Source organism: Zonotrichia albicollis, chromosome 3 (genome assembly GCF_047830755.1).
Source record: "Zonotrichia albicollis isolate bZonAlb1 chromosome 3, bZonAlb1.hap1, whole genome shotgun sequence".
Taxonomy (NCBI): domain Eukaryota; kingdom Metazoa; phylum Chordata; class Aves; order Passeriformes; family Passerellidae; genus Zonotrichia; species Zonotrichia albicollis.
Genome location: NC_133821.1, coordinates 101663337 through 101676550, shown reverse-complemented (window position 1 = coordinate 101676550; position 13214 = coordinate 101663337). Strand labels below are relative to the sequence as shown.

Here is a 13214-nt window from a genome sequence, read left to right as displayed (position 1 = left end):
AGAATGGAAGGCTATTGAGTTTTTAATATGATTTTTCAAAATAAGTGTTTTCTTCTTTAACTGCTAAATACAGTTTTCTCTAATACAGCAATTTTCTGCTGTGGAAATTGTACTGGAGAGATATTTTTTCAATTGGATTTCTTTTCTTACTCTGCCCAGAATGCTTTTTCCCTTTCAGCTGTCCCTTTTCCTTGTATCCTGTCTGACAGACCCCCAAGGGACAGGCTGTACACTATCTCAGGAGTTTTTCAGCTCCTGGGACTGGCTGACTTACAGGTGCTGCCATCAGGCACAGCACACACCAAGCGATCCAGCGAATATCCGCACCGGTACGTGCGGCAGGAAACGCCTTCAAGATACCAATCTCAGGAGTGGAAGCAGATTGACATCCCCACTAAGGAAAATCTTCCCATTTCTCCCATCACTGTTTTCCCTGCCGAAGGAGCAGTGCTCAAAACAAAACTCCTGGGATGCTCAGTTTCTCCTTTACAAGCTGACTGGTCGGAAACATTTTTCCATTCTTCAGTGTAACTACAAAAACATTTTGGTGTGAAGCAACTCAAAAAGAACCAGTCAATGCTGAAAAGAGAGAACAGGCATTGGATTGATTCCCCCAATACATACATGCACGGATAGCTAAGTAAGAACCAGTCATTACTTTTAAACTTCCTAACAACTGCAGTTGTTAGGAAGAAACAATTCTCTTTCCAAGTGGCTTCACACTGACAAGTGTTTGCAGTGATTTTGGGGAAATGTTTTTAGGGCTCTGGATGAAAACCACCGCCATCCCTCCACCCTCTCCACCTTGCATTTCCCCTCTCAGTCCTGATACAATGACAACCAGGTCCCACTGCCAAACATCACAGATGCAGATGTTCTGTATTGCTCTCAGTAAATAGCTCCAGTTCCCAGCTGAAGTATTTTTCTTCTTCTCCCCTACTGAAATCAGGGCCAGAGATTCCCTTGCTCTGTCCCCATCAGCTTCAGTCACATGGGACAGGTGGAGCTCATCCCTCAACCCCTGCCATTTCATCAGGGGCAAAGGTGGCACTAGAGGTCCCTCCTCAGCAGATGGTTATGGAACACTGCAGAGCAGCTGGGCAGTGTCATGGTTAAGCAGGAAAAAAGGATAGAAAGAAGCAGAAAACATGATCTTGAGTTACCTTGAATAACCTTTCTCTTGGTTTGTTTTTTGAAGAAAAAGTATTTTTCCCCATTAAATGTACACAGCTATGAAACCACAGTGTGGCTGGGGTTGGAAGGTGTCTCTGGAGGTCACCCGGTCCAGACCTCAAGCAGGGCCTCCTAGAGATGCTCAGGACCATGTCCAGACAGTTTTTAAATACCTCCAAGGACAAGCATCCCACAGCATCCCTGGGCAACCTGTGACAGTGCTTGGTCACCCTCACAGTGAAGAAGTGTTTCATGATGTTCAGAGGGAGCCTCTGGTGTTCCAGTTTGTGCCTGGCGCCACTGATCCTGTCAGTGGCCACCACTGGTTCTGTCTTCATACCATCCCCTCAGTATTTATAGACACCAATAAGACCCTCTGGGCTTTCTCTTCTCTAGGCTGAACAGTCCCTGCTCTCTAGCCTCTTCTCACAGGAAATATGCTCCAGTTCCTTCATCATCCTCATGGCTCTCCACCAGATATATTCCAGTATGTCCACGCCTATCTTGTACTGGGAAGCCCAGCACTCCAGGTGTGGCCTCACCATTGCTGGGTGAGGGGCACCATCACCTCCCCTGACCTGCTGGCAACACTGCTCCTACTGCAGCCCAGGATACCATCAGCCCTTTGTTCCACCTTGTGTCTTTCCAGCTGCCTGGCCCCATCCTAGCACCTGGGGCTGTTCTTGCCCAGGAACAGGACTCTGCACTTCCCTTTCTTGAAGTTCATGAGGTTCCTGCCAGTCGATTTCTCCAGCCTGTTTAGGTCCCTCTGGAAGGTAGCATGGCCCCCTGGTGTACCAGCCACTCCTCCCAGTTCTGTGTCATCATCAGGCTTTGCTCTGTCCCATCATCCAGATCATTAATGAAGCTGTTAAACAGGACTGGAGCCACGACTGACCCCTTGAGTAACTCCATGTTACTGGCCTGCCTCCAACCAGACTTCATTCCATTGATCACCACCCTCTGGGCCTGACTGGTGCTTTAAAGACTATTTAAATGCCACTCATTTTTTCCACAACCAACTGAAGAAAGACCAGTGTTCCAATAAATATATATAATTAGCTGCTGAGATACAAAACCAGTTCAGCTGAGTAAAATAGCAGGGCTAAGTCAGGTCCTTTTTCTGCACTCCAGTTCCCAAGCTACTTCCTTGCTCCCTTGGTCAGCTGTCTGAGCATTGGCTGGAGGAGGGCAGCTACAGAGCTGACACAAAGTAGGTCAGACTTGCTGAGCCAGCCTCATTTCACTGAAAACAATGCAAGTGTCCTGGCTTGTTCCAAGACCTTGTATTTGTTTCTGTTTGTCATGCAAAACAAATCACTGCTAGCACTCTGCAGTTGTCAGGCACAGGGTTCATGCAACGAACATTTATTGTTAGTGAGGGGGCTTTTAAAATTTGCTTGGGGCTTTGTTTTTTACTAGCTAACTAGCAGGTACTTCCTGCTTGCCATGAAGACCAAACTGTAAAACTGCTATGTAAAAATCTGTCAAGGTTTGATATACACAAGAACAAATACCAGACAGATCCCAAACCTAATGATATGCATTTATACAGCCATTTCTCTTATGCAAATTCTTTCTCCTTTATCTGGATAGCTGAAGTTAACATTGCAGTGACCAAATTAGAGGTAAGAAATCCTCCTGCCAGATATTATTGAGAAAAATACTGCAGCTGGACCTCAACTTTGCATGCAGAATTCCCTTCCTAAATTGAAAAATGCATAAAATAGAGTGGAGACAAATCAATCAAAGAGAAAGGCACAGAGATCCCAACTGCTTGTTGATCTGTCCAACTCTCCAGAAAGGCAACTCAGACTTGCTGCATGCTGAACAATTTGGGCTTGAGGTGATTTAGAAAGAGCTAATTAGCCAAAATGTAAGTAATCTGGATTTCAATTATTTCAACATACTGGAAAACACATAATTTCCCCCACAATTAAGAATTAATATTAGTAATAACAACAGCAAAAGTGTACCAGTGATCAGACTCAGTAGCAGCTTGAAGAATTCTGCAGCTCTTGAATGGAGTTAGCACATACCTTACACAGCTCTGGGAAGAGCTCTTGAATCCCAATGTCCAGCAGAACGTAAGTTAACTAAAAGAAAATACAGAAAATTAAGGACACTCCAAGGCAAAACTACTGCTTTTTATTCTTGGTTCTGAGTAAGCGCCCACTCCTCTGCTATATCAATCACTCACTTTAGGAAATCCTGTGCCAGAAGGCCAGTTTGTCACACGTTATGAGTTACCTGTTTGTTGAGCACTGGTTGCTGCAGTCCATCAAACAGAAGCCTGATGCCTTCATATTTAGCCTCTTCCCCAATGCACTTGCCTATTAAATCTAGACCAAATTCCAAAAACAAATATACAAATCATGAGGAAGTACTGCAAAGCAGTTTTATGATGCACTTATAGAACTTGATTAATTAATAAGAAAAAAACTGTTTAAATTAGAGTTCAATTTCTTTTCTGTCTCAAATGGTAAAAGGAAAAAAACAGCGCACTTCTGGGTTCATACTTTTCTCCTCACTTTCCTTCAGGGCTCCACACCTAAATAATTACTACATTTTCTGTAATATTTGTAATATTGTTTTGTTCTAATGCACTGTTTAATAAACCACAAGTGGATTTTTAAACATTACTTTCAATTAAATTGGCCCCTCTTTGCTAGCTTATACAGTGCAAGGACTCAGATGTACCTTCCAGCTTAATGATGTGCCCTTTTTTTAACACAGTTTTCATCTGTATAAAATACAAACCATAGGAACATTCTAAAGATGAAAAATTACAGTACTAAGTACATGTTAAAGTTCTTGATTTCCATCGCCATGTCTTTATTAAATAATCACTATGCTACAGCCTTAGTCAGCAACAGTTAAATGACAAAACTCAACTGCTGGGTTTTTACACCTAGTATTCCAGTAAACTCAAATCTCAGCAGCCCAAGCATTATTTGATTTGGAAAGACAGTCTGACTGTGTTTGGGTTAAATATCTGCTTGAACAATTAACCACACTCATACAGGCAGTCATAGAATACAGAACCTGGAATGTATCTCATCATCTCTTCAAAAGTCTGCTTTGCTCTTTTCTGTTTGTCCTGGAGAGAGCGAGGCTCAGTGTTCTCACAGAACACAGCATCTGCAGAGAAGACACACGGAAAAAAAAAATGTATCTTTAGGCAGCTACACATCACTGACACAGAAATGTGCTCTGGATTGTGGCTTCAAAACTGAACTTCTCTGTATTGTGTTGATTAGAAGGGAATTCTAGTCTTGTCAGATCATATTTTTTGCTTACATTAGCCCGATCAAACCCAGAATGAAGGACATCATCTGAAGGACAATCCCATCTGAAGGACAATCATCTTTTCACAGTTTGTTTCCATTCTTTTCAAAGTTTGAGGAATTCTAACTTTGGATCAATTCCATTTTAGGTTAGTTATGATCTCCTTAATCACAATTTCCCCTATGCTTTCAAAACTACAAGCAGTATTTACAGCTTGTGCTAAAACACTGTCTGGAACTGTCAAAAACTTCAAATTTAGCTATGAATGAGGAAGCAAGTATTGCTATTAATATGAAGTAACAGGTGCTCAGTTTTGCTTTTAGGCTTTGGAAGTCTTACTGCACTCCTTTTTTGCCTTTCACAAGCTTCATTTTTGGTTTGGTAAGGACAGAGCTGTCCTGAATCCAGAGTTTTGGCCAGATGCATTGCTTGGATCGGAATGCAGTCACATAATACTCTACAGTTGTGAGGCAATTTAAAATTTTTTTTAGTCACTTTCCTCTTCCCTTATTTGAAGGTCAGGAACACTCAAGCCCTCTCAAGAGCTGACCACAACAAAGGGAACCAAAAAATTAACAATAAAAGATTGATGTAGTACACAAGTGAAGTAACTTGACAACTTCATGAAACATTTGCCTTGATGCACTAAACCACTTTATTCTGTTTTTCTTGTTCTTTGCAAACCCAAGCAAATTACTATTCATAATACTTTCTGTAACCATCACTGACAACATAGGTGGCTCAACATCTTTCCACAACAAGCTCTGAAGTTAGTCCAGGCCCACTTGATTTTTAATAATCCACCAGTGTTAGTCAGCATGGCAAAGTTTAGCACTCGGAAACTTCACTGAAGGGATTTCAAACACCAGACTAAAGCAATATTTTGCCTTCAAAGATGTAACTATTACTGACCTCTCAGTAGTGTTATCAGAGAAACCAACCGGTGCTCCTCAAATAGCTGTTCTAACTTGTTATGCAAGTAATAGTCTGTGTAGAGTTCCAACGTGTTTTTGAAGAGAATTCTTCCTCCCATCAAGAGATGATGCAGCCAGTCAGGAATGCGGAAAACTACCCTACCTGCAAAGTCACAGCAACATCTATGAGTAGTAACACATGAGGGTCTCCTGCTATACCTGCTAAAAGAATAATTTATTCAAAAGAAAAGAAAAAAAAAACACTGCAAGCATAAAAAAAATTTCAGTTTTGTCAGTGCAGCACTGAAAATATCAGTATTCTCCACAGTGCTTATCATATACTTCCTTTAGCTATTTCTATTAATTTAACAATTCCAATTCCCAGAGTCTACCAGCAGCCTAGGTAGGCCTGAGAAAAGGGATGAGACCTACTCTCATAAACTCATACTACTGAGATGCTGAAAGATGGAGACATAACAAAGCAACTAAGCAATGATGAATGATAAATGACATTTTAGCACCACAGTAAATAAATAAAGTCTTCTAAGGAATGGCCATGTCACTAAGTTGTATATTAGCTTGAAAGTGTTGAGTTATATATGACTGCTACAATGGGATTTCATTTCTTACCAGAGACTGTGAACTTTGTATTTGCCATGAAGTATATGAATAATTAAGAGAAATCACTTCTTACCAACATACATTAAGTAGTCATAGACTCCTTCTACAGTCATCATTTCCAGGAAGTAGTTCTGATTTTGTCGCCTTTCTGTATTCTCAGACCGGTTTGCATTGTTCTTGAACAGATCATTAAAAAGCTAAAAACAGAAACATAAGACTGAAACACTGCATCCAAAGGCAAAAGGATAGCCACCAGTTCTTTGGATTGGTTTATTTTTATAGAAGCAGCTTCTTTCCACAGCTTTCAAAGAACTGATTAAGGGTATTGATTTGTTTCATTGTTTCTGGTTTTGTTTTTTAAAATGCTTCACTTTCCAATAAAGAGCACATCCCATGCTGCCAAGATACACAACAACCAAAATACCTGAGTTCACAATAAATCAGCACAGGGACATTAATTAATGAGCTTTTCTGCTCCCACTACCTTCTTCCAACCTAAACAATTGCAGGATTGCATGCATCTCGATTTTTGTCATAGGCTCTGATTTCCTTGATGCACCCTGCTCTGAAAATGAGGGGCTAAGACAATACAGAGTTTGTCTGCCTTAAATCACAAGGGAAGCCTACAACAACAAAGTACTCCTAAAAGTTCCTGTTGTCTTCCACTTGAAATAAATACAATGGTTTCTAGACAAAATATACAAGTTTTTACATAGAGAAATAACCTTTTTGCCCTGCCAGTTTAATTATTTATAGTAAAATCTTCATGAACTAACATTTAGGTTTCTTTCCATTTACCTAATTTCTCAATTATATTCCTTTAGCCTTCTATTCTCCTATGTCATCACCTTCCTCCCTGATCCCTTTATTTCCTTGCCTTTGGTTCTTTCTGAAAAGATACTCTAATTCTTGCAAAACTCCAAGAGGCTCTTCCCTGCACAGCAAAAGGGGTCCCAAATCACCTAGGCAGCAATCCTTGCCTCCCCTGCCCCCAAGTGTGGGAATCTAAAGAGAAGGAAAGGAAAAATCAGGATCTAAATCCTGATGCTTTCCATGCTTAATATCTAGCAATCCCTACCAGCAGTTTATTTTAAATTAACTTACCCCCAAAATAGTTAATCTAGATATAAAATAGGATTTATACAAGATACTCTGTCATACTATTATGAAAAGAAAGTTCAAAAGTTTATGCCAGGGTTCTAAAAAAAATCCTGGAACTAGAAGCAAATGCTACATAATCATAGAATTGCCTAAGCTGAGGTGATTGCCACTCAGAGAGGTTTTTTTACCACTCCCAAAATAGCATTAGTTCCAAGGAACAGGAAGTAATTTGCTTATATATGGTTCACCTTCTGTACTGCAATTCTCCCCAAAATAAACAAAGCCAAAAACGTGCAAATCACAACATCACACAAGTCTCTAAACAGAATGCTTTGCACTCTTATGAAAAATTACATCAGGACATCTGGCAAGAGTCAGGTTTTTGACCTGTACTCCTTCAGGCCCTCTCTTTAGTTAAGTACTGAGCTGCTGGTATTACCTTCACAACGTTCACTCAAACTAAACACCACCAACTTCTTACATAAATTACACAGAAGGGCAAATATGGCTAATGCACTGGTGGATGACTGGTATCCAGGAATGTAACAAACCTAAACATAACACATAATTATTCACACCTACTTTATGGAAGCATCCCTGGTAGGTTGCTTAAAAAACTCCATATAAACTGAAGTCTACATCCTCCATAATACTGAAACCAGAAAAGCACAGTAACCTTAGCTGTAGTATTGTAACTTAACAAGAGCCTCCTTTATTTTTTAGACACACCTCACAACCTGACAAAGGTGACACATACTGAGCCAACTCAAAGCAGCCCATTGTGCAATGCAGACACAGGTTCAGTGTCTGGAGGCCAAACTAAATCATTCACAGCAATCTGGTAGGTAAACCCATACAAAAACCAAACATGGAGGCCAGCTTAGGGCAAAGCTTCTTGATTTCAAGTGCTATTTCTTCTTTCACCCCAAACCAGAAGCAGCATCTTCTGAATGCTGACTGTACCTCCATACATGGATGATCTGTGCTGCACCTTAAACAGCAATGGTTCCTTGAGCAGCGGCACACTCTGAAAGCATTTCAGAATGCAATCTACAATGCACTGCAGCAGCCATAATACCAAGAGGCATTAGACCTCCACTTCCATGTTTTACACTTTCCAGTATCTTGGCAGAGAAGAAATTCAAGTGAAAAGCACACAACTGGTTATCTAACACAGAAGTTGAGATTATACTCACAACTCAGATAAGCACACGATTTTGCTTTAGATGTTTCTGTGCGTGTTAATATTTGAGACTAACACCACAAACCTCAAAGCTGTCATTATTTGTATCTTTAAGATTAAACACTAATTATAACTATGAAATATTCTTAAAAGGTTTACAATGAGGAAATTCCATGAATTTGTATTGATTAATAGTGGTAGCTGAGCTCTTGAAGTCAGTGAAAGACAAAAGACCAAAGTAATCCCTTGTACAATAGGCTACCATGCCTTACTGGGAAAAGCAAGCAAAGGAAGCATGAATGCTCATAGAAAGTGCCTCACAGAAAAAGTTACTCAATGGTGAGTGCATATGCAAACATACACCCATACATTCCAGCACAGGTGTGAACTGTACAAAAACAATAACATGACTATGAACAATATCTACAGCCAGAGGCATAAACCTCTCTCCTGTTCTTCCTGCTCATTTAAAAAGTACAGAGGATACCAAAAGAATAAGAAGAAAGATTTTATGTAGTCTCTGAATCATATCAGTCAAAGCGTCCACATCTTCCTTCAAGTAGCTACTCAAAAACATTTATTATACTGCTGGTGTTCCAAAACCAGCTTTTATTGCTGTTGGCAGGCCATCACAAGCCAGCAGAACAACGCCTTTACTGGCATCTTTGCAAAGCCTGCATCAGCTGAGAAGTCCTGACCTATTATAGCAAGTCTGACAAAAGTATGCTCAGAAGATGATCAAGCTGCTTACAGACCTTCAGAACCAAAACATGACCAGAAATCCTGCTAGTGCCCCTAGGAGGGGGAAGCAGAGTTTTTTGTTTGTTTTTTTTTTAACTAGGCAAGTTGGTAACTGTTATTTCTAGTGGATCTGATATGGAATGAAATCCAATTGCTCCTGGTTATATTGGGGTTGATTACCCACTTTCATTGTACATTTTTAAATAGAAATCTTTCCACCAATATTTAAACTACACAAACATAAACACACCCAAGGAACACTCAAAAGGAAGGAGCATGCAGAAGATCTGCCAGAGCATTCGGCACATTTCTGACTGGGCCTGCCCAGACAGACCTTCAGGCATTTCCTTTTCAGCCTGCTGAGGCAGAGAGAGCCTGCAGGTACCCACTCATGGCAGCACTGGGGAAGGTGCATTGTAATCTCAGCACAGTCCAACGTGCTGAAACTGAAATAAACAGACCTGTGTCAGAAAATACACATGAGAACACTGTGGCAACACAAGCATAAGCTGGAAGTCAACCACCATTTACCAAAACCCTGAAGAACTCTCTTGCTCTGAGATAATGTGCTCTTCTCCCAAATGGGCACTCAAGAACCTGCCAGATCGCCACACAAACTCCATGCAGGCAGCTCTCGCTGTCCTGGAACAGACATTTGGCATTCACCTCCTTCACCAGGAGTGAGGTGCCTTGCTGCTGCACAGCAGTTACTGCACAGAATCACAGAATGGACTGGCTTGGAAAGGACCTCAGAGATCTCCTAGTCCCAACCCTCTGCCATGGGCAGGGACACCTTCCACTAGACCAGGCTGCCCAGCGTTCCATCCAGTCTGGCACTAAATACTTCCAGGAATGAGGAATCCACAACCTCTATGAGCAATCTGCTCCAGCGCCTCACCACCCTCACAGTTACACATTTTTTCCTAATATCTAATCTAAACCTACTCTCAGTTCCATTTCCCCTTGTCCTGCCACTAAATGCTCTGAAAGTCCCACTCCATCCTTCTTGTAGCCTTCCCTCGGGAACTGGTAGGCTACACATGTGCACGAAGATGTCACATCTCACAAGAGAAGTGAAAGTGCAGAACTGAACAGCTCATCTGGGGAGCAGGAAAGTGTGTCACTGCTGAGTCTCCTTTTGGTCTGGCCTTTGGATGGACTGAACACCCTCAGTGTCTGCATTCCTAGACAGCATTCTCCAGTTTGGCTTCATCTGAAATAATTTTAGTTAATGAGCTCTAAGACAGCTTCCTAGTATGAGAGAAAACGTATGGTCAGTTTTCCCCACTTCTGTAAAATGGGAAAGGAACATGACTTACTGTACCTTCTTGTTATTTTCAGAAGTGGGACTCAGAATGGTAAGTTCAGGCCTGCTTGGTTTAGGCTTGGGAGATTCACAGGAGTTGATAAAATTCATGATGAAAGGCTCCAAATGCTGACCTTTCTGAAAAAAGATATGAGTGACTTGTCACATGCATAATTATAGGAAAGTGAAAACAAAAATAACAAAAAAATCAAGAATTTTTAAACAAAGTTTTGATTAGCCTGTAATTCAGTGATCTCAAAATTACCTAATGAAGTTAAGATATTGGCAACCTGAAAGACTCACTCACCTCTTTCATCAGCTTTCCTGGAACAGATTTTATGATTTTACCTATAATTAGAAAGAAAGAAACAATATTTTCTGTTATCACTGTCTGATTTGAAAGACATTTTGCTCTGCTAGATATTATGTACTCATTCTCTATCAGTCATTTAAAAATACCGTAATTTTAAAACATGCGCTTTTGTTTTGATTTGGCACAAAACCCTATGAAAACAGTCTTGCACATAACCAGCTTGTAACCTAGTGATTATTACTCTTCATGAAAATATACTTCGAAATATACAGATTATTAATCTGAATACTTTTTAAAAACCCCACAATAAAGTACTGTAGCTCTGCCTCTTAACTCTTCCAGAGTTTAATCATAAATAGCTCTGTAATAACACTGTAACAATAGTACTGCTTCAACACCAGTACAGGCAAAATTACTTGTATTTAAGTTACTCCTAGAATCATAAACACTTATCACAGAAGAAATCAAGACAACTCAGATTCTCCTCTTCCTGTAGAAAAGTCAGCAAATATGGAGAGACTCTGTGGTGAACCAGCCTCAAAAACTCTGGTAAGTAGAATTTTCTGAACTGGACAGGTTACAGCCATGGCCTGAAAGATCAGCTCTTAGGTCCTGATAAGGCTATCAGGATATGGCACAGGAACTTTGAATGCTGAAAAATGAAAGTGTCTCGGACCAGTTTTATTTTAAGCACTACAGTTGCAGTAATATCTTTTCTTATCTACACGTCATTAAATTTAGAATTTACACTGAAAAGTATGTACAATGATCAAATGATAACAATAAAAACTCTCATCCTCACAAAAAGCCCTACCAAAATGCCAAGACTTGTTATAATGCTCTTTATGGAAGTGAAGCATTGTCTCAGACAGGAAAAGCATTACAGTAACACCATAATTATAAACTTTTATAAGGATGCACAGTTGGATCTAGAAGGGAGACCTGAAACAAAACCAAAACCTTTTGAGTGAAGGTTGAGAACAGCAATCTCACTCCACAACTCATGAAGCAGACCAAGAGAAGGGCTGCCCCAGCAGGACCACACCGTGACCAGGAGCTGCAGAAAGGCAGCAGTGCAGCTCAGACACGGTTCTCTGGGACCACAGCCACAGGTGGCACAAGTCATGGAGACAGAATGGCCATGAGGTTGACCTGACCAGCTCAGGCCCACTATTCTGAGACAGCTACACTGCAGCCAAGTCACACTACAGTCAACTTTTTTGATTTATTATGAACTACTGTCATTAGAACTTCTCAATTTCCACTTGACCTGCCTGTATCACACACAGAGATTCCATTAACTAGCTCATGTTAGGAAATATCTTAACACCACCTAATACTAGAAATATCAAGTACTGGAGTTTTCAGAATAAAAAAATAAGTGGAGTTTGATCAATTAAAATCCAAAGGTAGTTTTGTAAGTGATCATACCATCTCATCTGCAAACAAGGACAGACACATGCAGATTTGATCTGTGACAACACTGTAAATTTTCTTGAACTATGCAATTTATTTAGAGAAACCTTATCTTGCTTGCTGACACAAAAATTCAAAAGCCACTTGGGCAATTTTTGCCATAACTTCAAAATGGTTTCTTTTCTTCAAGGAAGAAGTTATCAGCATATCTTCCTTGCTGAGCTATAATTTTAGGGGCTGTGAAGGAGCACAGTTCTTATTTCATACATCCACAAGAGTTATCTATTCATTACTACAGTCAATCACAGAATTCAAATCACAGCATCCACAGCATTCCTATTTGTCAGCATAAACAAATAGCATATTACATACCAAGATTCACATCAGGCAACATTTTATCAAGAAACTGTGTCTCTCCTCCATTAGGGGATAGGAAGTCAGCTAAAAGCTGGCTGTTACTTAGTTCTGGATGTTGCAGAAGTTTCTTTGAAACAAAAGGAACAAAGGAGGTATAAGTACTTTAAAATTTACCTTAAAAATCCATTTCTGAATAGTAAAAAGATATTCAAAAAGTATTATACTGTCACAGATATTGTCATTTGCGAGAGATTTCTATTTTCAGTCATGTGAAACTTTACCATTGCCCACTTGAATCCTTTCTGTACCTGTATAGTTACTGGGAAAGGAACAAAAAAACCCATATATTCTTTTATTAGTTTTATACCATTAGTTTTAGAATACTCTTTGCTCCAAATGTTTGTTTGATACCTGCAGATATTCCTGAAACTCCTCTCTCTTGGATTTTAAGAACTCATAGTTCTTGGGGCCAATGATTCTCTTTGAGGGAAGCTGAGCATCAGGAAATGTACCTAGTAAACACAGCAAGGAGTTTAAATTATTCTTGTGCAGTAAAAACTGATTTTATTATTTTAAATTTAATCTAAGTAATGAATGATAATCACAGCAGGGAGAAAATGACTTTCCAAATGACAGACAACGTACCATGAAATTCTGTAAGTTTTGATTCAAGCACGTAGAATTCAAGATACCTCCTGTAGACAGACCAATGTTCAGGTTCATGTCCAACTGGTAAAAAAAGAAAAAAGTTAAAAATAAACCAGGTTTTATGGCACCTGGAAGACAAATCAGGAACAGCAA

At 40.0% G+C, this 13214-nt stretch overlaps 1 protein-coding gene across 7 annotated transcripts in view; it reads right to left on the bottom strand.

Moving 5' to 3' along the window:
- The window catches only part of SNX14 (sorting nexin 14), a 47734-nt gene that overhangs the window by 2711 nt on the left and 31809 nt on the right, over positions 1–13214 (bottom strand). For all 7 annotated transcript variants that reach the window (XM_074538301.1, XM_074538300.1, XM_074538297.1 and 4 more), the window contains 10 exons: positions 13059–13142; positions 12825–12925; positions 12429–12540; positions 10635–10675; positions 10346–10465; positions 6070–6193; positions 5374–5538; positions 4219–4314; positions 3424–3515; positions 3213–3269 (listed from right to left, as the gene is read on the bottom strand). In XM_074538301.1, coding sequence (XP_074394402.1) covers positions 3213–3269; positions 3424–3515; positions 4219–4314; positions 5374–5538; positions 6070–6193; positions 10346–10465; positions 10635–10675; positions 12429–12540; positions 12825–12925; positions 13059–13142 — 992 coding nt within the window. The remainder of the gene's footprint in view (positions 1–3212; positions 3270–3423; positions 3516–4218; positions 4315–5373; positions 5539–6069; positions 6194–10345; positions 10466–10634; positions 10676–12428; positions 12541–12824; positions 12926–13058; positions 13143–13214) is intronic.